The sequence below is a fragment of the Macaca fascicularis genome, chromosome 5 (assembly GCF_037993035.2).
Source record: "Macaca fascicularis isolate 582-1 chromosome 5, T2T-MFA8v1.1".
NCBI lineage: Eukaryota > Metazoa > Chordata > Mammalia > Primates > Cercopithecidae > Macaca > Macaca fascicularis.
The window spans coordinates 55,463,862-55,490,282 of record NC_088379.1 but is presented as its reverse complement, the minus strand read 5'-3'; the positions used below and the strand labels follow the sequence as shown (position 1 = coordinate 55,490,282).

General features: G+C 39.1%; 1 protein-coding gene across 6 annotated transcripts in view; it reads left to right on the top strand.

The window, feature by feature from the left end:
* Positions 1–26,421, top strand: part of FRAS1 (Fraser extracellular matrix complex subunit 1) — a 449,074-nt gene that overhangs the window by 320,886 nt on the left and 101,767 nt on the right. For all 6 annotated transcript variants that reach the window (XM_045392441.3, XM_005554975.5, XM_065545065.2 and 3 more), the window contains 10 exons: positions 1,758–1,895; positions 4,292–4,324; positions 8,678–8,809; positions 9,884–10,009; positions 11,944–12,191; positions 18,158–18,306; positions 18,489–18,651; positions 20,441–20,576; positions 24,800–24,990; positions 26,004–26,157. In XM_045392441.3, the coding sequence (XP_045248376.2) occupies positions 1,758–1,895; positions 4,292–4,324; positions 8,678–8,809; positions 9,884–10,009; positions 11,944–12,191; positions 18,158–18,306; positions 18,489–18,651; positions 20,441–20,576; positions 24,800–24,990; positions 26,004–26,157 (1,470 nt within the window). The remainder of the gene's footprint in view (positions 1–1,757; positions 1,896–4,291; positions 4,325–8,677; positions 8,810–9,883; positions 10,010–11,943; positions 12,192–18,157; positions 18,307–18,488; positions 18,652–20,440; positions 20,577–24,799; positions 24,991–26,003; positions 26,158–26,421) is intronic.

The following is a 26,421-nucleotide window of genomic DNA, read 5'->3' as shown; positions in this document are numbered from 1 at the left end:
GACATCAAGGTCCAAGAGAGGTGTGGCTGCTCCTCACAGAAAGATCAGCTTCTGTTAAGGTAATTCTGCTTCCACATCTGGGACTTTTCTCCCAAGACTAACCACTGCCCCAAATGTAAGTTCTCACATTATGAAATTCTCAATGAGAGAGAAAAGTCAAGAAATTAAATTCCATTATCCTTTTGAGAAAGTCCAAAGAAATTAAAAGTCTAAAAGTCTAAAAGTCATCTGCTAAGTCATAGCTAATGGTTCTCCCTACATTGCCAGAGTCGAGATGGAGCCCTTTCAAACCAGCAGCCTGGGCTGCCTTCTGGAGAATGGTTGTTGCCCTCTCAACCCTGCAGAAGGTGAATTAGTTCAACATCAAGCTTCACATGTGCCCTCCTTTTAAAGAGTGATTAGGACGTGAGAAAAGATCACAGCGTTGGTTCTATACCTGAAAAATTTAGAAACAACAGGCAAATCTGCAGCCCCTACAGCATTTATCACAAGCAGAGTGATAATTGCAAATTCAGTTCTTAGAATAATCAAGACCCATGTTACTGTAGCCAAAGATTATTGCAGAGTCTAAGGAGTTTCTGAAGGAAAGAGGTTAGATTGAGAAAAATCTTTTTACAGCCTCACCAGGAGACCAATCTGTACCAGTTTCTCAAGGACCTTTGAATTGAAACTCAACTGAGAGAATCTCTTAATTATGTTACCATGTATGTGACTTTTGGAAAATTAGCTGGTCTAGGCTATGGTAGGGGCAGTAGTTTGTATCCTTCTATGTGTATTAGTCAAGGTTCTCTAGAGGAACAGAACTAATAGGAGATATATATATATATAAAGGGGAGTTTATTAAGTATTAACTCCCACAATCATAAGGTCCCACAATAGGCCATCTGCAACCTGAGAAGCAAGGAGAGGCAGTCTGAGTCCCAAAACTGAAGAGCTTGGAGTCTGATATTCAAGGGCCAGAAGCATCCAGCACAGGAGAAAGATGTAGGCTGGGAGGCTAAGCCAGTCTAGTGTTTTCATGTTTTTACACCTGCTTTATTTTTTAAACTTATATATTTATTTTTGAGATGGAGTTTCACTCTTGCCACCCAGGCTGGAGTGCAGTGGTGCAATCTCGGCTCACTGCAACCTCCATCTCCTGGGTTCAAGCGATTCTCCTGCCTCAGCCTCCCTGTTAGCTGGGATTACAGGTGCATGCCACCATACCCTGCTAATTTTTGTAGTTTTAGTAGAGACAGGGTTTCACCATGTTGGCTAGGCTGGTCTTGAACTCCTGACCTCAGGTGATCCACTCACCGCAGCCTCCCAAAGTGCTGGGATTATGGGCGTGAGTCATTACACCCAGCCTCCCTGTCTTATATTCTAGCCATGCTGGCAGCTGATTAGATGGTGTCCACCCAGATTGAGGGTGGGTCTGTCTTTCCCAGCCCACTGACTCAAATATTTATCTCCTTTGGCAAAACCCTCACAGACACACCCAGGATCAATACTTTTCATCCTTCAATCAAGTTGATACTCAGTATTAACCATCACACTATGGTTTGTATTTCATGAATCCCAGTCAATACTCTTTTGGGTTTCAGATTTGCCCTTTTCTTAAATAACCAGAGAATGGCATACCAAGAGCAACCTGAGAACAGTCAGTTTCTGCAGGATGAAAGACTCCCACCAACAAGAAGAGCAGGCTGTATGGCTCTAGTCATTTAGTCAGCGATGAGAATTACTGCTGATGCTCATACCAAATCTGTTCCTCCCAGGTATCATCGAACACCGGGACCACCCTCACTCTCCTATCCGGTATTTCACGCAAGAAGATATTAACCAGGGCAAAGTCATGTACCGCCCTCCCCCGGCAGCACCCCACCTCCAGGAGCTCATGGCCTTCTCGTTTGCTGGTAATGCTCTCCTCTCTGCTTTGAGGCACCCAACTGCTCTCTGTGGCTCGACATGACAGGCTTGCCCTGAGTCTCCCACAGTCCTCTGGACCGTTTGGTGCCCCTACTTTGTAGCTATTCAAACTAGCTTGAGACCTGTCAGCCAATATGTAGCTTGGGCTCAGTTCCATCTTTTTATTTTTTCATTTATTCATGCATTCAGGCATACTTTCAATAAATCTTTATTTTGTGCCTCCTATGTGCCAATCACTGAACGAGGCCTTGGAGATATAGTGGCAAGCAAAAAGAGGTGTGGATTCTGCTCTTGGTGGTTTGAGCAGGTATAGAGAGAGAATTTGATAAATAACCCCAGGAATGAATGTTTAATTGCAGTCTGGGATAAGAGCTCTGAGAAAGAGGGAGAAAGTTCAGTGGTGGAATTACACATAACCAGACCGACCTAGACTGAGAGCTCAGTGAAGATACTGGCAGTGAAGGGATGGGTAGAAGCTGATGAAGAAAACTGTGTTTATTTGGATGGTCAGGAACATGTCCCTGAAGGAAGGGCACCAGCCCCAGGTACAGGGGTCTGGGGAAGGAGAGAATGTGGTGTCTGTGTCTCTGAAATGTGAAGGGTCAGGCAGAGCAGGGATGCATCTGGTGGAAGAGACAGAGGTCACACCTGACAGACCCTCAAAGCTGGTAAGGATTTGGGTTGTTATCCCAACATCAAGAGGAACCCAGTGGAATTTTCAGGTACAGGAAACTAGGGAATGGCTTTTCATAAAAAACTCTTTGACTGCAGTGATGTCAATGGACTTGACGAGGAGGCCAGAGTGGATGGCACAAGGGTAAGGGGAGGCCAGTAAGGGTCCTGCAGTACCTCAGGGGAGGTTTCATGTAGACATGGGGCATGCAGGCAACCTCTTGGGATAAAACCAGTATTTGGTAAAAGACACCTTTTTAATGGCAGAGAAGACTGAATAGAAGAATAACTAAGTTTCTCATTAAAGCCAGTGTGTGCCCTTCCACGAAGCCCAGCATACCCTTAATCCCTGCCACCCTCTCTCTTCCCTTGATCTAGTCATCAAGGTTGTTGACCAGAAAGCAGGAGTTTTAAGTCCCTACCCTTAAATATTTTTATGCCTTTGACTATTCCAAAAATATTAGTGCCTATTTCTTTTTTCTTTTTTCTTTTTTTTTTTTGACAGAATCTTGCTTTGTCACCCAGGTTGGAGTGTAGTGATGCAATCTCGGCTCACTGCAGCTTCCGCCTGCTGGGTTCAAGCGATTCTCCTGCCTCAGCCTCCTGAGTAGCTGAGACTACAGATGAATGCCGCCACTCCCGGCTAATTTTTGTATTTTTAGTAGAGACGGGGTTTCACCATATTTGTCAGGCTGGTCTTGAACTCCTGACCTTGCGATCCACCTGCCTCAGCCTCCTGAAGTGCTGGGATTACAGGCATAAGCCACCATGCCCAGCCACTGGTGCCTATTTCTTTATGATCTTTAAGGTGTATGTGCTACATAACACCACAAATACAGGATATTCTTTTTATACAGTAGCTTTATTCATATACAAAAGTGGTGATTTCTTATGGTGAATTGAACATGGTTTAAGTAATTTTAGACTTTTTTGATTATGGTAAACATTTAAAATGATAATTGCCATTATTTAATGTAAGTTTAACCACCCAGAAAACAGTTAACTCCTCAATTAGATTGAAAATCTCTAACAGTGGGTATAGGCTTCCTGTTTAGTATCTGTACACAGTGTTTAGTAACAGGATAACTAATAGCCATTGAAAATGTTCATGGGTCTGTAACCCCTGTGTTACAACTCGTACTTTATAAGAAACACAGGATATCCTGGGATTAGAAGGAAAGAAAATATGTCAGCCGTGGTTGAAGTCATCCACTAAACTCGCCCGAGTTCCTAGAACCTCTTCAGAGAGAGCAGAGTCCTGTGCTGTATAATCTATGGGATAAATGCTGCGAGATAAATCTCTCACATGGTTACAGTGTGTAAATCAATGTCTCGGCACCACTCAATTCTACAATGGAATTGACCCACCTGAGAGCCCTGTCAGTGATATATGGCTCACCCGCATTCACCGATTTGTAGGATTTTATGTACTGATAAAATGGGTTCTGAATGAACGTATTATAAATCACGCTAACTGCTGTGATATAAAATTATTCCACTATGTGGTCCTTTTTGCTATTTAAAATTAATGTTGACACCATTAAATTCAACATAACATTAGCAAATGACCTGGTGGTCTTTCCTTAAATAAGAATAATTTAGAGTAAGACATTCTTTACTTTCCTAACCTCTGCCCTTTATTTTGTACCTTCCCTAGCTCTCTCTGACCCCCAAGTGTTTAATATACTGATTGTCTCTCTTACTCTTTCAGGTCTCCCAGAATCAGTGAAATTCCACTTCACAGGTAGAGATTCATCTCAATTTTATTAGAAATGAAATTTTTTCTTTCCTTAATGGTTCTTTCTTTTTGTTCCCATCATCATTATTTTTAGCTATTTTCTAAGAACTACTTAAAAATTGTATAATTTTTCTTCTAAAACAAATTTCTTCTAAAATAAACAAATGGTTAGTTAAATAGTAATAGCTTAACTTTATAATCATAGGAAAAAAAATCTACCAAGGATGCTAAAAGTTAATGTTTAAGAGCCAGGCATGGTGACTCATGCCCATAGTCCAGCACTTTGGAAGGCTGAGGAGGGAGCATCACGGAGCCCAGGAGTTCAAGACCAGCCTGGACAACAATGCGAGACCTTGTCTATTAAAAAAAAAAAAAAAAAAAAAAACTAATCTGGATGATGGGGGCACATGCCTGGAGTCCTAGCTACAGGAGGATACCTTGAGCCCAGGAAGTCAAGGCTGGAGTGAGCTATGACTGCAATACTGCACCGCAACTTGGACAATAGTGAAACCCTATCTCAAGAAAAAAAATGAAAAAGAAAGTAATGTTTAAGCCCAATTTCAATGTGTCCTAATATCCATTAAAGAGTTAATAGTAATTAAGATCCTAAACCCTGCATCCAGATAACCTGGGGTTCAACTTGTCTTGGGAAAGTTTATTACATCTCTGTGCCTGAATGCCTCATTCATAAATGGGGATAATAATAATAATAAATGTAAAGCTCCAAGAATGATTGTTGCTACATAATCATTATTACACTTAGCTAATACACAGTAGTTGTATAAAAATCTTGAATAGAGCCATTCATGGAATGCCTTGTTACTGGAGGGAAAAGGCTTACTACCCAGAGGCGAGTCGAGAAACTTGGGTGTGGAAGACCTCTGCATTCTTAATTTTAGCTCATAGTGCAATAGAAGAAGGATGCCAAACAGCAAAAGCAGAGTCAGACCTGGTACCTATGCTTGGCCACATAGGATAAGTTTCTTTCTTGTTTAGGTCTAGAGTGAGGATGATTGACCATAAATAGCATCGTTAAGTTGCTGTTTAGATGGGATTGACTATTCCATTAGAATCAACCATCCATGCGCCCTGTTACATTTCATGGAGGGAAAAATGTTAGCAGTAGAGTCTCCTCTCTGTAACTCCTAGCTCTTCCTTTCTTCTGTGAGGATTAAAAATCACACTTGAATCAATAGTAAATTTCAGTGTTGTGTTACTGTTGATATGAACCCAGTATCAGCTCATTTCTAGTCGTAGGCCTCTACATAATTCATACAATCAGTAACGATATATAGCAGATTTTTATATTTTATAAAGCAATTTACAATAAAAATTGTCTTATTTAATTCTTATACTGATATTTTAAGGACAGATATTATTTTGAGCATTTTAAACCTGAGGATACCGAAAGTTATTAAGAGTAGATAACCTGGCCGGGCGCAGTGGCTCACACCTATACTCCCAGCACTGTGGGAGGTGTGAGGAGGGAGGATTGCTTGAGCCCAGGAGTTCAAGACTAGCCCAGGCACATAGTAATACTCCTTGTAGTCTCAAGTACTCAGAAGGCTGAGGTGGGAGGATCGCTCGAACTGGAGAGGTTGAGGCTGTAGTGAGCCCTCATTGTGCCATTGCACTCCAGCTGGGTGACACAGTGAGACCCTGTCTCAAAAAAAAAAGTAGATGATCTGCTCAGATTTCCATAGCAGGTAGACAGTAGAATCAGGATTTTAATACAAGTTTCTGACTTAGGACATGAGCATGGAATAGCTAGTTTGGTCTGACATGTATGTGTGTTGATTATGAAAAGTGAGTGTCATGGTAGTATGCCATTTTGGTTTCCAGTCCTCAACTCTTACCTGAAAGCTTGAGTAGGTGAAGGGTTAACAATTAACTTGTCTAGGACTTCAAGTTAAATGATCCTTGAACCTATTATACAGTCCCATGGGACTAGACCTTGGGCTGACCTTAAATTATCTTGCTTCTGCCAGAAGTTCCTTTTTTGTTGATTTTAAAGAAGAAAAACTCTTGGTATCTAGTAGAAAGCCATGTCCTTTAGGAGAGTTTTGTGAGAGAGAATTTTTAATTGGACAGTTAATGAAAAAGGCAGGAAAAAGCCCAAGAGCTGACATTAATTTGTAGAATGAAGGGGAACCACCATTTTGGTGAATCAGCTGACATGAGAAGGAAAGCTGATGTTCCTGAGACCTGACAGACTTGAAGACAAGTGCAGAAGCTCTGGAGAGCGGTTCTGAGCAAGGAACACACTTAGGGCAAGTGGCGCTCACTGGGGCATTTAGCCCAAAAAGGCATTTACCTGTTTCTCAAAGAAATTAGAGACATTCCTTAAAGAGAGGCATGAATATGCAATTGCTGACATTTTGACTGGAAGTTTATATGATTGCTTGCAAAACCCTGTGCCCAAGTGATAGCTAGCTATGTAATACGCACCAGAAAATAGCTTTTTTCCACTTACTGACAGAGGCAAGAGTATGCCTTGGTCACACTAAACAGCTGTATGATGTCACCAAAGCTCTTTAATTTTGTGCCTTTTCTCTCCTCATGTAAAATAAGGATGTTGAAAGCTTCCTGGACTTCCTCCCTGGTATGATTTGAATGTCCCTTCCAAAACTCATGTTGACACTGAATCCTCAATATGGCAGTATTGAGAGGTGCGGCTTTTATAAGGTGATTGAAACCTAAGGGCTCTGCCCTTGTGAATGGTTTAATCATTAATGGATTAGTGGATTAATGGTTAATCACGGGGGGCGGGCAGAGCTGGTGGCTTTCTAAAAAGAGAATGAGAGACTTAAAATCCCAAGCTCAGCCTCCTCACCGCATGACTGCCTACACTGCCGCGTAACTCTTCACTGAGTCCCCAACAGCCAGAAGGCTCTCACCAAATGTACCCCCTCAACCTTGGACTTCCCAGCCTTCATATGTGGAAGAAATTCCTCTTGTCATAAATTACCCAGTTTTAGGTTTTCTGTTATAAGCAACAGAAAGTGGACTAAGACTCCCATTCAAAAATAAAACTAATGTAAAATGTAAAGTAAAATAAGATTGCATTTTGCAATTATTTCTTAAATTACAAGGACCTCAGAGAATCCTGAATCCACTAAAATTTATGAAAAAGTTTGTGTGCTTGTCACCAAATCCCCAATAATTAAGGACCATCTGTGCCTATTTTTGAAGACTTAGAGAGGAGATTGAACTTAAAGAAGCAATGACAATAATTTTGACACTTGTCTGAATAACCAGAACCATAAAACCTTCATTCTCACATAGATAATGTCGTCTCACCTTCAATAGGGCTGTTTCTGAACATCTCCAAGATGTGGAGTGTACCTTATAAAATTTAACCATATCTTTCAGATCTGTCTCAAGGAAAAGACAAATCTAAAACTTGAATAGAATCATTACTACAAGTCTCTGAGCAATGCTTGACTTTGTTTAAGCAAGATTCTTGCTGGCTTGTTACTAAGTCCAGAAGAAAGTGAGGAAGGAAACCAGTTTCTCATAACCAACCCATAGACAAGCTAATCACACATTTAAAATAATTGACAGTGCAGTTTTCTTAAAGACCACTACAGATAAACACATTGATGAGTTGATGATGCAAATATCCCTCCAAAACTGGCTTTTAGGGAAAAGATAGGGTGTTAAGTTATGGAAAAGCAGAAATAAGCATCAAGGGTGAGGCAATTCTGCTCTCATGTTTCCCTCAGGGATGAGTGTTCATTTGGATGTCAAAAATCCAGGGAAATAAAATTTTAAGGTCACTGTTTTGTTCACTATTTATGGCATTGTGCATCACGACCAAGTAAAAATGGATCTGCTTACTTCCAAACTAATGCCCTTAGAGACATTGGTATGGGTGTTGTCTGTCCTTTTAAAAAATATTCTTTTCTAATGAGACATAGACATGCCACTTCTAAAAGAGTTCATGAAAGAAAATATTTATTTGGAATATTAAGGGAATGAATTGAATCAAGTAATATTTCCATAATCAAAAGCCTTTACCAGTAGCGTCTACAGGTGCAGATTTTGTATTACCTTCCTTTCCACTAACATTTATCAAGATCACCTTTTTTTGTGTAAGTAACTTCTTAGAATGATTTTGTTATTATGGTTCTTTATCTTTTTTCTTATCCTTAGAAAAAGGAATAGCTTACAGTATCTTGCTTGCTTACTTTCTTCATTTGTAAGCATCTCTTCAAAGGTTAAAGTAGTGTAAAAAAGTTTCTAGCTACATATTTGTGGAGACTGCCTGAAGATGACCAGACTACAAGTTGATTCATGTGTGTGTGTGTGTCTCTGTGTGTGTGTGTGTCTGTGTGTGTGTGCATTTATCCTTTTTAGTTTCGGATGGAGACCACACAAGTCCGGAGATGGTCCTCACCATTCACTTACTTCCCAGTGATCAGCAACTGCCAGTGTTCCAGGTCACAGCCCCAAGGCTGGCGGTCAGCCCAGGAGGCAGCACTTCTGTAGGTAAGAACTCGGAGCCTGATAGAAACATGGCTTTAGAAATGGGATCATGTTGCTGCCCCTCTCCAAACCTCTTGATGGGAAACCTCTTGATGGTTACCAAAAAAGCAAACTCCTCTTCCAGAAGTTGCCTGTATTCTTACCTGTATCCTTCTTCCTGCCCATTTCTATGCAAACAGAAGCCACACAGAGAGAAGGAAATGAAGCCTTCAGAGGCCAGTGATCAGTGGAACGCAACACAGAACTGATTTTCTGGGAGTTTGCTTTGTTGCCATCACTAAAATATAAAGTGATAGAGCGGCGAGAAGAACATAGAGGGGAGCGGGATTTCAATGGTGGCTCTTGTTTCTATTTAGAAAGTGAAGAGTAGCGGGAGAAATGACAGGTCACAAGAAGCTTCAGAAGTTGTGAAGAACTAGAGTTGACCCAGTTATTTTGTACATAGTTATATGTACTAATTAGTGAATTTACTCTTTAGAAATGTATTCTTTTATCAAAAATATTTTACTAATAAACAGTAGGTATTGTGATTTTTGTTAGGTGTGTTCTACAGATCCTTATCCAGTTTCTACCTATGGGTTTTGGCCTAAAATTAATTATTACCAAACTTACAAATAAGTCACGTGTACAAAGACGACTGTCACTTTAACCCTACACCTCACCTTTGTGATCATTGCTCACTTTGTAGCTTTAGAAAAATAAGAAGGGATGAAACAATGAAATGCCAAACCGTTTATAGGAGGATTTTCTGGAAGAAAATCTAACCCAGCTGGTCAGGGCTAACCTAGCTGTGGGCTTCCTCTGTGCATGCTGTCATTTGTATGGAAGAAAAAAGGTGTTCTAAATTCAGAACTACCTTATGTGAACTTTTGGAAGAACCTACTTGCAGTGCAGGAATTGACTGCATTATCTGTTTTCACTCTTTTGTACCTGATTGGAATGAAGCAGTACTTTCTGATAACAATCAGATTATTCACAGTGTGACTCCTAGCCTGGCCTGTGGCTTTAATATATACAGAGTCTGTCATCTTTAATGTATGCTTTCTCTCTCACCACGCTTCCTTCTCCTTGCTGTAGGACTTCAGGTGGTAGTAAGAGACGCTGAGACAGCACCTGAAGAACTCTTCTTTGAGCTTCGGAGACCTCCACAGCATGGTGTGCTCCTTAAGCACACAGCTGAGTTCCGAAGGCCGATGGCCACAGGTAGCTACACACTCTGTCACTGACCTGCTTGAAGGATTTTTTGCTCTACAATCAGTTGTATGTGTCTCAGACAAGAGCAAAGTGTCTTTGCGATACAGACAATGAGGAGCTTTTTCATTTTTGTGTGAGTTTCATTGGCTTTGATATTTGAGACTTCTTCCTGTTCCCACTTCCACCCCTGCCCCACACCTGCCCCTGGCCCCACCCTGAACACTGTGAAGCCAGTTCCTTAAACTATAGGTGAAATGGGTGATTTCTGAAAGTTGGAGTTAATGCATTCAAAGTGACACCATATGAGGGATCAGCTGCCACTTTCCTAGCACTGTTCATGGAGATGAATCTGTCTTAATTTGGTATGTAAATCTTCATAATATTTTTAGTGCTGTGACTCTGATAGTGTTAACTACGTCTGTCTTCATCTGTTAAAAAAAGGAACACATTTTTGAAGTATTGTCTATGAGATGTAACAGTGTGGTAATGTGATCAGCTTTTCAAAATAATTCTTATTGTGCTTCCTCTAATTATAAAAAATAATATATGTTCATTATTTAGAAGGTACAGAAAACCACAAAGGACACAAGTGTATCTAATTTTTTAATAGTCAGCTCTTATGCATTGAAGTGATTATTGTCCTTTTCAAAATACCCACCTCTGGATGCTATCTCTTCTTCCAACAATCTCTACTTTCTCAAAACCTTTGTATGATTCCTTTTAGAGATGCAGTAATCCATTCTCCCGAATATCACTGGTGGGCTAATCTTTGCCATTGATGGTAAATGGAATTTTAAAGAACAACCAGTAAGCATTTGGGAGTCACAAAGGTAGACTCAAAACTTTACTGAACTAAAGAAATGTCATTAGAATAGATTTGAAACATTCCCAGGGAACTATTTTAGGAACATGACAGTCATTGTCTAATTTCTTTAACATTACATTTAATCTGTATTTGTGCAGTTAACATATAAGATCTAAAGCTATTGGTAAAAAGTTAGTTTTATTACCTTTTTATGGACATAATGCCACCAGCACCAGTAAAATACATTAACATAGTGTTGAGACAGAAGGCTTAGAAGATGAATAGAGAGAATGAGTAAATTATTCAATCTCATTACATAGCACTAATTATTAGAACTAATAATCTATCAAAAGATAGAGTTGAATATAATATCCAAGAAGAGCAATTTCACGACTGTGTTCTGTGAAATCATTAGGGCTCATGGCACTAAGAGGCATTTCTCATAAAAAGGGTTCCATGAAGTTTGAGAAGCTTTAGTATTTATATACTAAAATGAATCCTGCTGTATAAAAAATATTTTAAATTTTATTTATTCACATTTTCCATAAAGGTGTGTGAACTTGAACTTTTTTTTACATAATGCCTATCAAATTTATCATGAATTAGTACTCTAGAATGCACAGTTTAGGTTTCTAACTTCAAGTATATTTTTTCATTTTTAATTTTAAAAACTCCAAATAAAGCAAAGACTTCTTAAAGGTTCATCAAGTATAATTTATTTTCTTAACTTTTTCAAAAAATTTTCGGTATCAAGATAAGATTCCAAAAGAGCTGTCATAAATAATAGAGGCTTGTTCTTTATTTTTCTAGAACTAGGAATAATGACTGGATATTATAGAGGCAGATTTTAGCTCAATATACTTAAGAACTTAAAAATAAACCTAGAACTATCTTCAGTAGAATTAGCTACCTTGTAAAACAATGATCCTCCCACCTTGAAAAGTGTTAAAGGAGAAACTACCCTTTTTCAAGGGTGGTATAAAGGGAATCCTATAGTAGGTGAGTGATTGGATTAGCTTGTACCTCCCTAAGTTTATGATCCTATATGAACCTTAAAATCCTGAAAACAAAGGTGCTATATAATGAAAAGCATTATTCCCAGAAGCAACTGGTTTGCAATTTGTTTCATTCTTGGAAGGTGACACTTTCACCTATGAGGATATTGAGAAAAATGCTCTACAGTATATACATGATGGTTCCTCTGCCCGAGAAGACAGCATGGAGATCTCAGTCACAGATGGCCTCACGGTGACAATGCTGGAAGTGAGAGTAGAGGTGTCCCTGTCAGAAGACCAAGGACCTCGACTGGCTGCTGGCTCCTCTCTAAGCATTACTGTTGCCAGTAAAAGCACAGCCATAATCACTAGGTCACACCTTGCTTACGTGGTAAGTTCTTCCATTTGCTCTACTTGTTCTCCACCACACCTTCTGATGGGGCAGACTGGACAGCAACGCCATGGCTGAATATTTGGGGCAGCAGGTATATGGTCACGTAAAGAACCTTTTTCTCAACTTCCCTACCTTCTACTCTTAGGAGTAGTTACACTCTTTATCCTGCTTCTCCTAGTGTTTCATGAGCAGACAAGTGAATGAGAAAACACAATGAGTATGTGTAGGGATGGGTGATTGTCAACAGGAAAGGGGGCCAGTGTTGTAAAAGCCCAAGCCCCCGTTGTTTAAGCTCCATCTATTATATTTCCAATGGGAAGTTTAGGAAAAGAACATTTTAGAGCTTATGTGATCAATGACTAATAGGTAATGATGTTTCACGGCCCCTGAGAGAAAGCCCACTTGTCATCAGTTTCTGTCTCAGGTCTAGTCTAGATGGAATGCTGAAAAATCCCTGCGGCAGTGCCTCTCTGTCAGATTTCCCAGCCAGTTCACTGACTCACCCTCCTTCTCGTGCCCCACAAGAAGCAGTGTGATTTGGGGGGCCAAGGAGAGGATCAAGGACTCGAGTTTGTTTCCTGGTCTGGCCCTGACTTTATAAGGGATCCTGAGTAATTAAACTCATCTTCTTCCTTTGATTCTACCTCAGGAGCTAAGGATAATGAGGATGATTAATTTTATTTTGCAGTTATGTATGTTGTAAGCAGATATGTGCTTTCTATGTAAACATAATAATGACTAGTTTTTACAATGCCTTGAAAGGAAGAATGATTATCTGAATGCTAATCATATTGAATTTTTCCTTTACTAATCTTAAAGTTCCAACTAATGACCTAGACTTTTATTTTTTTAATGCCATATACTTTTAACTAACCTTTTCTGGGCTGAAGAATCCCACTATAAAATGTAGTCCTGAATAGCAGCATGTAAGATCAAGCATTGGCCTGGGAACAATTGTTTTTACACAGATTTTCCCCTCAAATGGTCCTTTCTTCAGTTATAGGAAAATGCATTCCACCCTAATTCTTCTCACGGGTCTACTCTAGTTTCAGAAAAGCTTTGATTTTGTTTTTTGTTTTTAATTGACAGGTGATTTTTACTGTAAGTTATGGTCTTTTGAATCTTTTGAAACTCGTGAATTCATAAAAATGTATGAATTCAGATTTAATCAGTAGATCACCAAGGCTTGAAAAATGTTTCACAGTCCAAAATAGTGCTCCAGGAGCAGTTCCTGCCCATTAACTGCATATTATAAGCTGCATATCAAATTGCAAGCCCATTGGCAACTGAACATGTATTTTCAGAAATTGATTGAATGTGAATTTACCCACCAGAGCAGAAAACTCCAAAAGAACTATTCTAGCCTGCTGAAAGCATAGCATACATTTTGAAGACTTAGGTAGGTTATACACTAACTTTCTCTGAGCGTTGTAGAAGAATTTTGTGCTAAGAGTCATGAAAAAACTTTTCCAGATATGCATAGTTAGAAAGTTTTCCATGAACATCTAGAAAGATTGGAAAAACCATCTGAAATCCTAGTCACAAATGGGACAGAGTATAAAGATTTAGGAACAGATGAGTCTGTTCTTAGTTTAAGTGTTATTAACTGGAAGAGAGTGATACGATGTTGGAGGAGACAAAAAGGCGAAAGTTGGATTTTGTGTAATTTGCTTCTTAGCAGTGGTTTTATATATACAGTTTGCTATGCACTGTGAGTAAACAGGAAAAGAACAGTATGGGTTCTGGAGTTACAATGGATGGATCTTAATCCAAGCTCACCACTTACTAGCATCGTGACCCTTAGCAAGTTATTTAAACTCTCCAGGCCTCAGTTTTCTCATATGTAATATGGGGAGGATAAAATTAATCTTAAAACAGTAATAGCATTTCTATGAACCAGCCAAAAATAAAATTATTCAAAATATTATTCTGTGTATATTAATATTACATATTACATACCTAAGAGTAAATGTAGCAAAAGTTATGTAACTTCTAGAGAAAATTGATGCTATGACTGACTATGTAGAAAACAATCTCTTGACAAAAAGTATTAGAAAAAAAGGAGAATTTATCAAGGGGCCAGATATAAGATCAACAGACAGCAATAGCATTTCTATATATAAGCAAGAAAAGAAAACAGCCAGTAAATGTAACTAAAAAGATCTTACCATAATAACATTAAGAAAAAAGCATGTCCCTTGGTCTAAATCTAGCAAAAACTGGCAGTATTTTTACAGGAAAATTATAATACTTAATTGACAGACGTTTAAAATGTATTAAATAAATGAAAAGACATGCCATATTCATGCGTAGGAACATTTAATATTGAAAAGGCATCAGTTCCCTCGCCAAACAATCTTTCAATTCAATTCAGTTCCAATCAAAAGCCTAATGGACTTTTTATGGATCTTAGTAAGCTGATTCTAAAATATGTAAGAAAGAACACCAGCCTGGACAACATGGCAAGGCCTTGTCTCTACAAAAATATGAAAATTATCCAAGCGTGTTAGCTCATGCCTGTAGTCCCAGCTACTTGGGGGCTGAAGTGGGAGGATTGCTTGAGCCCAGGAGGTTGAGGCTGCAGTGAGCCTTGGTTGGACCACCACACACTGCACTTGCTCCAGGGTGGATGACAGAGCAAGCCCCTGTCTCAAAAACAAACAAACCATCAAACAAAAACAAATGATGAATATTCTGAAAAAGAATAGTAGGAAGGCAAAGGGATTTACCTTACCAGATAACCAACATGTATTAAATATACAGCATTTAAAATAGTGTAGCAGAGGAATATATTAGACAATCCAAAAGCAGACTCACACATGGAACTGTAATATAAAACAGAGATGCTAGCTGGGCGCGGTGGCTCATGCCTGTAATCTCAGCACTTTGGAAGGACGAAGCATGTAGATCTTTTGAGGTCAGGAGTTTGAGATAAGCCTGGGAACATGGTGAAACCCTGTCTCTACTAAAAATACAAAAATTAACCCGGCATTGTGGTGTGTGACTATAATCCCAGTACTCGGGGCTGAGGCATGAGAATAGCTTGAACCCAAAAGGTGGAGGTTGCAGTGAGCCAAGATCACACCACTGCACTCCAGCCTTCGCAACAGAGTGAGACTCTCTCAAGAAAAACAAAACAAAACAAAACAAAACAAAAAAACAAAACAGCAATAGCAAGCCAGAGCAGTGGAAATAGGAGAAACTCTTTAAAACATGGATCTGCACAAAATGATTATATGTGACAAAAAAAGGAATTTGTACACTGCTTCACACCGTATGCAGATATTAACTCCAGACAGATGAAGTACTGAAAAACCATAAGTAAAATTTTACAAATCTTTGTAGAATATAAGTGAATTTTTTTGGGATATTAAGGAAGGGCAGAACATCTTAAACTAGAAACAAAAAGGTCTAACTATAAAAGATTGGTACATTTTACTATATTAAAAATTAAATTTGTGTTCATCAAAACACACCATAAAGGCAGCAAACAGGCCAGTTACAAATGAGAAAACAATATTTGCAAAATATATAGCTAAAAATAACAAAGGAAATATAACACTCCTGCAGATCAAGAAGAAAAAGATAATCAAGTAGAAAAATAAGCAAGAGACACGAACAGGAATTCCACAGAAGAGGAACCCGGGTGGTCAATAAACATGTGAAGAGATATTCACCTTCATTAGTGGTCAGGGAAAGCATATTAAAACCATATACCATTTTATACCAAGTGTGGGGAAGACAATGGATTCACAGGATGTTCTTTACTTTGCTGATGGGAGTGTAAACTGGATCAACCACTTTGGGAAGGAATTTGGCATTACCATGTGAAGATAATTATTCATATACCCTAACCATTCGATTCCTAGATTACTACCCAAGAGAAACTTTCACATACACAGCAAAGGACTTGTGCAAGAATGTTCATAGCACTACTATTTGTAACAGTGAAAATATTGAAACAAACCAAATGCCCATCACAAGATAATGGATAGCTTGTGGTCTACCGACTTGACAGAATATTAGCGAACCTCAAAACGGATGAATTATAGTGACGTCCAACAATATAAATGGATCTTAGCAGTCTAATATTGAGTTTAAAAAATAAATTGCAAAAGAGTAAAGTCAACTTCATATTTCTAAGTTATAAAAACTAAAAATATGTATTCTGTGGTAATACATCGAGCTATTTTTAAAAAATCAAGAAAATAAGAAACAAGATTTAGGGTGATGGGAGGCCCAGAGACAGGAAGAAGGGCCACATACATAAAATGTTAGTTATTCTCAGAGCTCTAGTCCTCGTGTTGAATGATGGGTTCATGATGTAAAAACAATAAAAAGAAAATGAAAAAATAAATTAATACAAAAGGGATAAGAAGGTCTTTGAACAGAAATTTACATGAGAACAAGGTCTGTATTCTTATACATTTTTTGTACCTCCAATATCTGGGATATCTTAAAATAGTGATTTTCTTTAAATCATGACAGTACTTTCAGGAAAAAAGTCTAGCTGATTTCCCACTTTTTCAAACCTAGCAGTTATATGAGATTCGAAATACATAGTAAGATATGCCTGCCATGAAATAAAGTAGTGTTTTGGGCAAATTTGTCAATGTGAAATTTAGAAGTTATCCATTTTAAGTAGGAGCCAGGAGCTCTGTCCTTGTAGTTTATCAGCAATTCAGAAGACAACACCTTAAAACTCTTTTTAAAGTCTCTCTCGGAGGGAATGCGTAGTAATATTAGGAAGCAGTCTTTTGGAGTCTACATATTGTGTTTGATAACCCATGTGGGGAATGTTTAAAAGAACATAAATATAGGGAAAACTTTCTGAAGTCTTGCAGCTTTGATGAATTTAGGTTCCTTTCTTGCTAGTGTCAAGTGATATGAGGAAATATGGAAAATTCAGTGATCTTGAATTGAGACTCTCAACTACTAACTTTAAAAGGTCTCTGGTGATAGAAATGAGAACAGACTAAAACCTGTTGGCCCCCCGCCCTCTTGGTGTCTGTGCTGACATTCGTGATCCTATACCTCAACTAACTGTACAACATAGCATGAAAATTTGCTTTTGAAAGTACAAGTGACCATGCAACATTAATTTTCATTGTTGATGTGGTAAAGGGTAGAGTGCCCCCATTTTCACAATCAACAGCCCTAAAAACTGAATGACTCAGGGAAACTTTATAAGAAGATGTTGCCTGCCTCCCAGATGTTTCCAAAAATATTCTTGAAGAAAGAGGAAATTGTTCATTAAGACATTGTTATTGTCCGTGTTGTAACAGAGAAAGTCATTTTTATTTCTCAACAAACAATGTAGAAGGAAAGAGAAATGGTCTTTGTTAAGATTAGGCATCTTGGAAGTGAACATTCATAGATTCGGTGCTGATAAAATGAAATCCATGACTTCATACATTCTTTTGTTAATTTAAAATTTTATCATATTGAATATTGCTTAAAGAGAGCCATTGGCTAAGCTAGGTAACTTTTTTTCTGTTTCATGGAATTTTATCATTGTATTATATGTTATAAAGAAAATTTGCCTGTTTCTTAGAAGCAAACCATTCTTAGAAACTCTAGAAAAATCCTACATCTGTGTTTACAGGTTGATGACTTATAGATAATTAAGTTTTATTTTTTACTAAAAGCTTAAAAATAAAATCTTTGACAGCTTTTATGGTATTGATAACAATAAGGCATCTCTTTGTTTCATGCCACGACCCTAAAGTGCGTTTCCCTTCTCTTACCTTGAGCTACTCTTAGAAAAAGATGTTATCAAAGAGAAATTTGGGGAAGAATAAACACTGGGATTTTTACTGTAGTTTGAAATAATGTTGTTTATGACAAAGGGAAAGAGACTTTTCCAATTAGCAGAGAGAGAAGTACCAATAGATCTTTAGCTACTGGAAGTGTTTATTCCTGCAAATGTGCATTCATGTCCTGCCTCATCTTTGCCTGATTAGGATGATTCTTCCCCCGACCCAGAGATCTGGATTCGGTTAAATTACCTGCCCACATATGGTACTCTCTTAAGAACCTCAGGACCTGAGGTGGAAGAACTCTCAGAATTTTCCAATTTCACAATGGAAGACATCAATAACAAGAAAATCAGGTACATAATCACTTCATATATTTGACAGATTCTTAAAAACTTATATGAAAATATTTCAGCAACTAGTTGTAGCTCTGTTGAAAGAGTATATTAGTTTGGCCCCATTTTTAAACAACGATGCAGCCATCTTACCTGACTTGTCATCGTGGCTTATTCGTTTTATTCTTTTTGGCTTTTTATAGATACTCAGCTGTGTTTGAAACGGATGGTCATCTGGTTACTGATAGCTTCTATTTCTCTGTCTCTGACATGGAACACAACCATCTGGATAATCAGATGTTTACCATCATGATCACTCCTGCTGAAAATCCACCTCCAGTCATTGCTTTTGCTGACCTTATCACGGTAAACAATTCTCAGATCAATAAACAGAGAGTACTATGGAGAGCTGGAATCTGTAGTCATGTAAATGAAGGATTTCTGCCTAAACTGGCTGCCAGGTATTTCCCCCAAAATATCCAGGCAGCAGTATCAAGATATGCATGGTTTTCAATTGTGAGTGTTTTTCTAAGTATGAAAATAAATATGCAGAAGATCAAATCATTATATCTACATTATTTAGTCAACAAATATTTATGTACTAGTCACCATGCTAGATGTTGTTAGTATTGGGAATAAAAATTAAAAAAGAATATATCTTTGAAGAGTTTGCAATCAAATGTTGGCAGCAACTAACACTTGGACAATGTCCCCGAATCACTCCTTAAATCAAGTTAGTACTTAGCACTGTAAATAATACTGACAGTTCCTTTATGGGCAGAGTAATACAATGCATTCTCATCATTGAATACCCAGACATGAGTTCAAGTACCAGTTCTGTTATTCATCAGCTGAGTGACCTTGGACCATACACTTAATCTTTCTTTGCCTCAGTTTCCTTGTCTTTTATATTTTTATTTTATGGTTTGTTTCCTTGTCTTTTTTAAATTCTTTTTTTTATTATTTTTTATTTATTTTTAAGAGAGGAGGTTTCACTATGTTGCCCAGGCTGAACTTGAACTCTTGGGCTCAAGCAATCCTCCCACCTCGGCCTCCCTAGAAAGTGAGACTGTGGACCTGTAGTCCCATACCTGGCTCTTGTCTTTAAAATATTATCATTTTCTACTACATAAAGAGTTTCTCTAATGATTAATAAAATTGTATGGAAACCCCCTAGTACAGTACCCAGTTCGTAGTAGGGATTTCACAAAAGTTAATTCACTTTCCTCCCTGCTGTATGTACATACCATAATGCCAAAAACTCAGGCATTTTTCTGGTTTTGTTGAGCAACTGAAAATTCATAAAACTAAGTTATTTCTAAGTTATTTTATTTCATAAAACTAAATTATTTCTGATATTCCTCCCATTTTTCCATTTTTACATAAAACCTTGGAAAAGCCATTTGGACTGTCCCCATTCCCAGAGTCAGAGTGACCTTCCCCTTTGTAATTTATAGATCTTCCTACAGTTAGCCAAGAGTTGTTCAGGGTGAAATGGCTTGACCATCTCCAGCAGGCTAGAGAAAAACACCAGGCTCAGGTTGCGGGGTTAGCATACAAAATAGAACTCCAAAGGAAAAAAATCAGTTTGAGCAACTGCTTTTACTTATAGTGATTTATTTTCCTCCTTGACATTAAGATAAGCACTAGCTTTCAGATTCGGTGAACCTTTCTTGCTACACACCTGTAAATATATAATATAAAAAATAAACGGGACTTTTATTCTGGATGAGAATGCCTATAGGACACAGTCACCCTCACAGTATCTGCAGGAGAACTGGATCTATCATTCTTTAGCTGTGGGCTTTTGAATGTTGATGTGGAAGGAAGGCAGCCATCCTGGCAGGCAGCTGAACTGAGGTGGGTGATTAGAATGGGCTAGAGCTGCTTTATAACCAGATCCATCATTGAATGAAGTGCAACTTTGAAGGGAGATACAGAAGTCATCACGTCTGACTATAGCTTTGAGAGGCACTAAAAGATTGCCTGGCTTCAGCAACATACACATTCCTCATCTCGTCTGTAGAGGGTCTGCCTCCTCAAAGAAGCGGCATTGGTGCTGGAAGGTCACCCGGGCAGCACTTTGCAATCCAGCTCTTTTTTATTGTGGTTATGTGAAATTACCAAGGACTCTCTACATTCTTTTCTTTCCTAGGTTGATGAGGGAGGGAGAGCCCCACTCTCATTTCACCATTTTTTTGCTACTGATGATGATGACAACCTCCAGGGAGATGCCATCATTAAACTAAGTGCTCTGCCCAAATATGGCTGCATTGAGAACACAGGAACAGGTACCACTTCCTGTAGAACTGTTCAGGACCTTGAGAGAAGGGAGGGGAGAGGGAGCAGGACCTTGCTTCCAGCTAAACATGGAGACGGAGAACTACAGAGGAGGGGAACCATTTTGAAAAAATGGAAGGAAGGAAGGTTTCATTCATTCACCAAAAATTTGACGAGCATTTTCTGTGTGCTGGGCACTTATTTAAGCACTAGGGATATAACAACAGACAAAACCCCCTCCCTTCACAGTGCCTTCAATCCTGGTTGGGGGGTGGGAGAGACAAATAAAAAACCTAATGAATGAGAAGATTGTGTACGATGTTAGAAGGTGAATAAATCTTATGGAAAAAAATAGAGCAGGGAAAGGGGATTTGGAATGCCAGCAATGGGGCAGAACGGCTTGTGGATTACACTCAGAACTGAGTGTCCAGGAAGTAAAAATTCCTGTCCTTTTATTGTGAGGCAGCTGCAGTTTAGTTGAACCATAGCTTCTGTCTCAGCTCCTTCTACATATATGACATGAATTGAAATGCAAGCTTGTCTGTCTGTGACACCCTCTTCCACAGCCCTCCCCTCCACCATCTGCCCTGAACACTCTGGTGGTTATCACAGAGAAGGACAGGCAAGAAGGTATGTACTGTCCGTGGCCCCCTGAGACCTGCTGTGACTGGCAGTTGAGACAGCTCATGGCAGGTTGCTGTGCTGCTTTTCCTGCACGGAGCTGCCTGAGCGCCAGCGCTGGGCTCTAATTGGCATGCAGCTAGCAGCTCCCATGGCGAGGCCATTGACTGCAGGCGTCTGGGGCCAGCATGGGGCCTGGGATTGGAGCCTGGTAACCAGAAATTCACTTAGCAGTAGTCTCATGTTTTCCTGCAGAAGTTTTGAGTCTTTTTCCCACCTTGCCTTTCAACGTGTGCCTCAGATCTGTTTATTGCAGAATTAGGTTTATTTCAACAAATGTTTGTGCTAGATAAAGTGGATGTAAGGATAAGACACAGACTCATGTGCCTTGAGTGGGAGACAGATAGGAAGACTGACAAATTACAATAAATGAAAAATGCCAGGACAGGGAAAGGAGCAAAGCCCTGAGACGGTAAGTAGGACAAAGCAATGACTTTTGCTGGGAAGGCAGAAAAGTCTGAGGAAGTGGCATTTGAGTTGGGACCTGAAGGGCTAGTAGGAATCACCCTGGGCAGAGGGAAAGTGGCCTTTCTTGCAGAAGGAAGCTCATAGGCGAAGGTGAGAAATGAAAGGATATCTACCCCAACCACCCCTTCTCTCCGTGTGGTTTTTATTAAGCCTTCCTAACATGATTTTATGTCAACCTGGAATACATGGAGGTGCAGAGATATTCCATAGAGAGGACTATCCCCTGGCTTAGAAGTCAAATTTCTGGCAAGCTTCAGTCTCTCTAAAAAGTGGTTCTCAAACTTTAAGGTGCAATAGAATCACCTGGAGGGTTGAAACTGTTGTGAAACAGTTTCCTGGAGCAGCAACCCCAGAGTTCCTGTTTTAGGAGGTTGGTGTGGGCCTGTGAATTTGCATTTCTCACTAGCTCACAGGTGAGGCCATTGCTGCTGGCCCAAGGACCACACTTAGAGAACTGCTGCTCTCCAATAATATTGGTATAAACGTGAAAGGAACAAAAAAGCATTTAGGAGGGCAAAATAATTATCACAAGATGTATTAACTGAAGACCCCATCCCTTGCCCCATGGGAGAGGCTCCTCTGCCTCTGTTTAGAGCTGCGTGTGAGTTATGTATAGGAAACTAGCAGCTGGGCACAGTGGCTCAAGCCTGTCATTTCAGCACTTTGGGAGGCCGAGGTGGGAGAATTGCTTGAGTCCATGCATTTGAGACCAGTCTGGGCAACATAGCAAGACCTTGTCTCCACTGAAAAGAATAAAAATTTAAAAATTAGCTGGACGTGGTGGCACATGCCTGTAGTCTCAGCTACTTGGGAGGCTGAGGCAGGAGGATCAGTTGAGCCCAGGAATTTGAGGCTGTGGTGAGCTGTGATTATGCCACTGCACTCCAGCCTGGGCGGCAGAGGGAAACCCTGCCTCAAAAAAGAAAAGAAACTAGCTACCTAAATTCAGAACCTAGGTGATCAGAAAAGCATCTTTTTAAAAACTGTTAAAAGAACCAGTTTTTAGTTTTCACCAAGAGAAGAAAGAGTAATTGTTTTGTTAGGTATGAAATCTAATGGCATGGAGCCTGAATTCATTCAAGACTGGCACAAACAAGACAGGACCCTCCTTGATTCCCTCTGGGTATCGCTATGTTCCAGTGCTATGCAGTAATGGATGTTCACAATGATCGCCTGTGCGCATCAACACCTATTTAATTTGCACATCATATATTCTGTTTAAGAAAGCAGGTAGCACATTAATAAGAATGATTTATGTCAAAAATAGAAGGTAACGTTTTTTAAATGGAAAGGATTGGAGCTTAAAGCTTCAGTGACAGATTCACTTGTTTAATAGCGTGTTCTCCAGTGATTTGAAATGAGGCACTATTACATTTGTGTATACTTTTAGGCATCATTTACTTTACTTAGGCTTTTTATTTTTTTGAGACACGGTCTTGCCCTGTCATCCAGGTCAGAGTGCAATGACATAATCACTACTCACTGTAGCCTCGACCTCCCAGGCTCAAGTGATTCTCCTACCTCAGCCTCCCAAGCATCTGGGACTACAGGCATGCACCATCATGTCCGGCAAATTTTTGGGGGGGTAATTTCTGTAGAGACAGGGTCTCACTATGTTGCCTAGTCTGGTCTTCAAGTCCTGGGCTCAAGCAATCCTCCTGCCTTGGCCTCCCAAAGTGTTGGGATTACAGGCATGAGCCACCTTGCCCAGCTACTACTAAGGCTATTTTTGACTCAAATAAGGAAGCTGCATTTCTCCTATTTAAAGTGATACATTGAAGAAAAAAGTAAAAATTGGAAGGAATTTTAGCCATTCCTTCTGGAAACCCTGAACTGTATATCCTAATGATTATTGAGTCACTGGCCACTTAGACCTCTCTCAGCTTCTGGTGCCTAGAGGAATAAAATCTGAGGGGTAAAATTTAAGAAAATTCATCATTAAAGAAAAAAAAATTGTGTTGAGCTCTTCTTTCAAATGATTTCTAATAACTATGACACTGTCTACAATTTAGGAAGTTAATAGCCTTTTAATTTATGATCTGATTTTTGCAAAGGATCATGGAGAAGGGAAGGGGAAAGCCTGTTGCCTTCAGATCTGCTAGCTGTACTTTTCTGTGTTGATGTATATCCAGGGAATGTTTGAAGACACAAGGGTTTTCTTTTTCTCCTCTCTCTAGAATAACATTGTGGTGACAATTTCAAATCAATCAATTAGACTTAAATTAAAATCAAGTAAAAGACAAGACATCTATCATTTCGATATTGCTAACTCTTCCCCTGGGCCTTTTGCAGTGTTTGGGGTTGGGATAAGAAGGGTAATCTGAGCCAGCATTTTCTGTGGAGCTCTGAATGGTAACTGGGCATCTCAGTACCTGAATGGTGGTAGCCAAGTGCCTCAGTGCCTGAATCCCACCTGAGCATCATAGTATCTGAATGGTACCTGTAGCATCACAATAGCCCTGGTGCTCTATCCCAGGGGCTGGGCTCTGACCCATGCAGAGGTTCCCTTAAGAAATTGGGAGGGCCAGTGAAAACATGCTGCAGATGTTTCTTCGATTAAAAGATATACAGTTAACACTGCAGATGTTTTTAGATTAAAAGATGTGCATTTGACATTTTCTTATGTAGTGAAAGAGGGTTCCTCGTGCAGGATATGCCAGATAGAATGGTTTTGAAACTGGCTGGAGCTTAAGGTAGAATCTCTGCTTCTGTATTGTCACTTACCCTAGTAACAGATGTTATGATCAGAGACTCCTAATAGAACAACCAGTGGTTCTATGTTATATAAATTATTGTAAGTTTTTTTGCATCTTATCTCATTTGATTCCTTTTGGAAATGGCAGGGCAAGTATATCCATTTATAGATGAGAAATAGTCAGTGAGGAAACAGATCTGACCCAGGCCTTCCAGTTCCTAGTCTTGTGCTTATCCCACTCTCCCAGCTTTATCCTCAAATACATTTTCTTTTTTCTTTCTTTTTTTTTTTTTTTTTTTTTTGCTGAAAATGATCCCTTGTTTTCTAGTTCAGCCTGGTAAGCAGGAATTGATAGATTAAGGTAAAAATGCTCTCTTGGTGTTGATGCAGGTGATCGGTTTGGCCCTGAAACTACCAGTGACCTAGAGGCATCATTTCCTGTTCAAGACGTCCTGGAAAACTACATTTACTACTTTCAGAGTGTTCATGAAAGCATTGAGCCAACCCATGATATTTTTAGTTTTTATGTGAGTGATGGAACCAGTCGTTCAGAAATTCACAGCATCAATATCACCATTGAGGTAAAGTCTTTGGAAGTTGGAAAGGTTGAGCCCTTGACCACAATATTTCATACCATTAGAGAGCTTTCTTTATAGGGACCCAAAAGCAAAGAAGATTGGATTTGACCTTCAACATTGAAGGTCATTTTTAAAATATAGCCTTCAGGAAACTTGTAGAATTAAGGTTGGCATTTGGAGAAGGCTTGAGTTAGAAATCTAAATTTCCGTTTCAGGATTAAATTTATTTGTTCGGTAGGAAAAATAGTTTGTGAAGGTCAGAGATGCTTTGCCAGTCACGTATTTAAATAAAAACTTATATGTGTCTATTTTTCTCTGAAATTGTCTTTGGTTCTATATGCGTATTTGCCTTTTCTTATTTTACTGCATTTATTTATTTAATTGTAACATCAAAGAAATGTGTTCCTTGACGTTGTATTTATTCTCATTTGAGCAACTACACAGGCTTGCTCTACCGAGAGAGACAGGGGGAAGGGGAAGATAAATCTCAGAATGAAATACCCTCTGCCTTGGGAAAATAAAATGTAAAGGACCCTCGGCACTCTTAAGGGTCAGTGGTGGAAAGGGGCTGGCACCAGGGCAGGGAGACAGCTTTAGAGACCCACACTTTCAAATATAGTGTCCTTCTACAGGTACTGTGATATGCTTAGCATTTTCTAAGACAGTTCTGAGTTCAATTAGTATGGTCTTTTATCTTCAAAATATATTAATACTTGTACTTGTCAAAGCACATATCCATATTTTTGGTCTAGAAAATATGGTCATTGTACTTATGGAAGATATCTGAGAAAACTTTTAAGAAATGTCCATCAGCTTCTGTTGAAGGGGACATTTTGTTGCCTGGACTTGCTCTCTTTTTCAAACTAAGTATTTTGCTTGGGAAGCAAAGATGGTGACACATTAAATGCTATTTTGGCAGTGAGCGTTTCTGTAGCAATGATACTGTCTCTGAATAATGTGCATTTTCTTTCTTCTTAAATATCTGTGTGAGATCTAATAGTTTATGCTTTAATCAGAGGAAGAATGATGAGCCTCCCAGGATGACCTTGCAGCCCCTCCGAGTACAGCTGAGCTCAGGAGTGGTGATAAGCAATTCTTCTTTGAGCCTGCAAGACATGGATACCCCAGATAATGAGCTCATTTTTGCATTGACAAGAAAGCCTGACCACGGTAGGGCACAAACTGCTATGTAAAGCTTCTTAATTGAGATGCCTGATGGGCTATTAGAATAAACACATATATTTCAATTGATTATTTCTTTGCTTTTCCTGTATAGTATATGGTACATTCTTTGCATCAAAGTATAATCAAATTCACAGCTGGCTAATATTTTTTGGAGTCCTGGTAGACATCAGTTTTTTAAGAAACCTCAATCCCAATTAATTGGTGTCTCTGAAGTTTTATTTCAGCTGTTTTTTTTTTGCTTTTCTATGT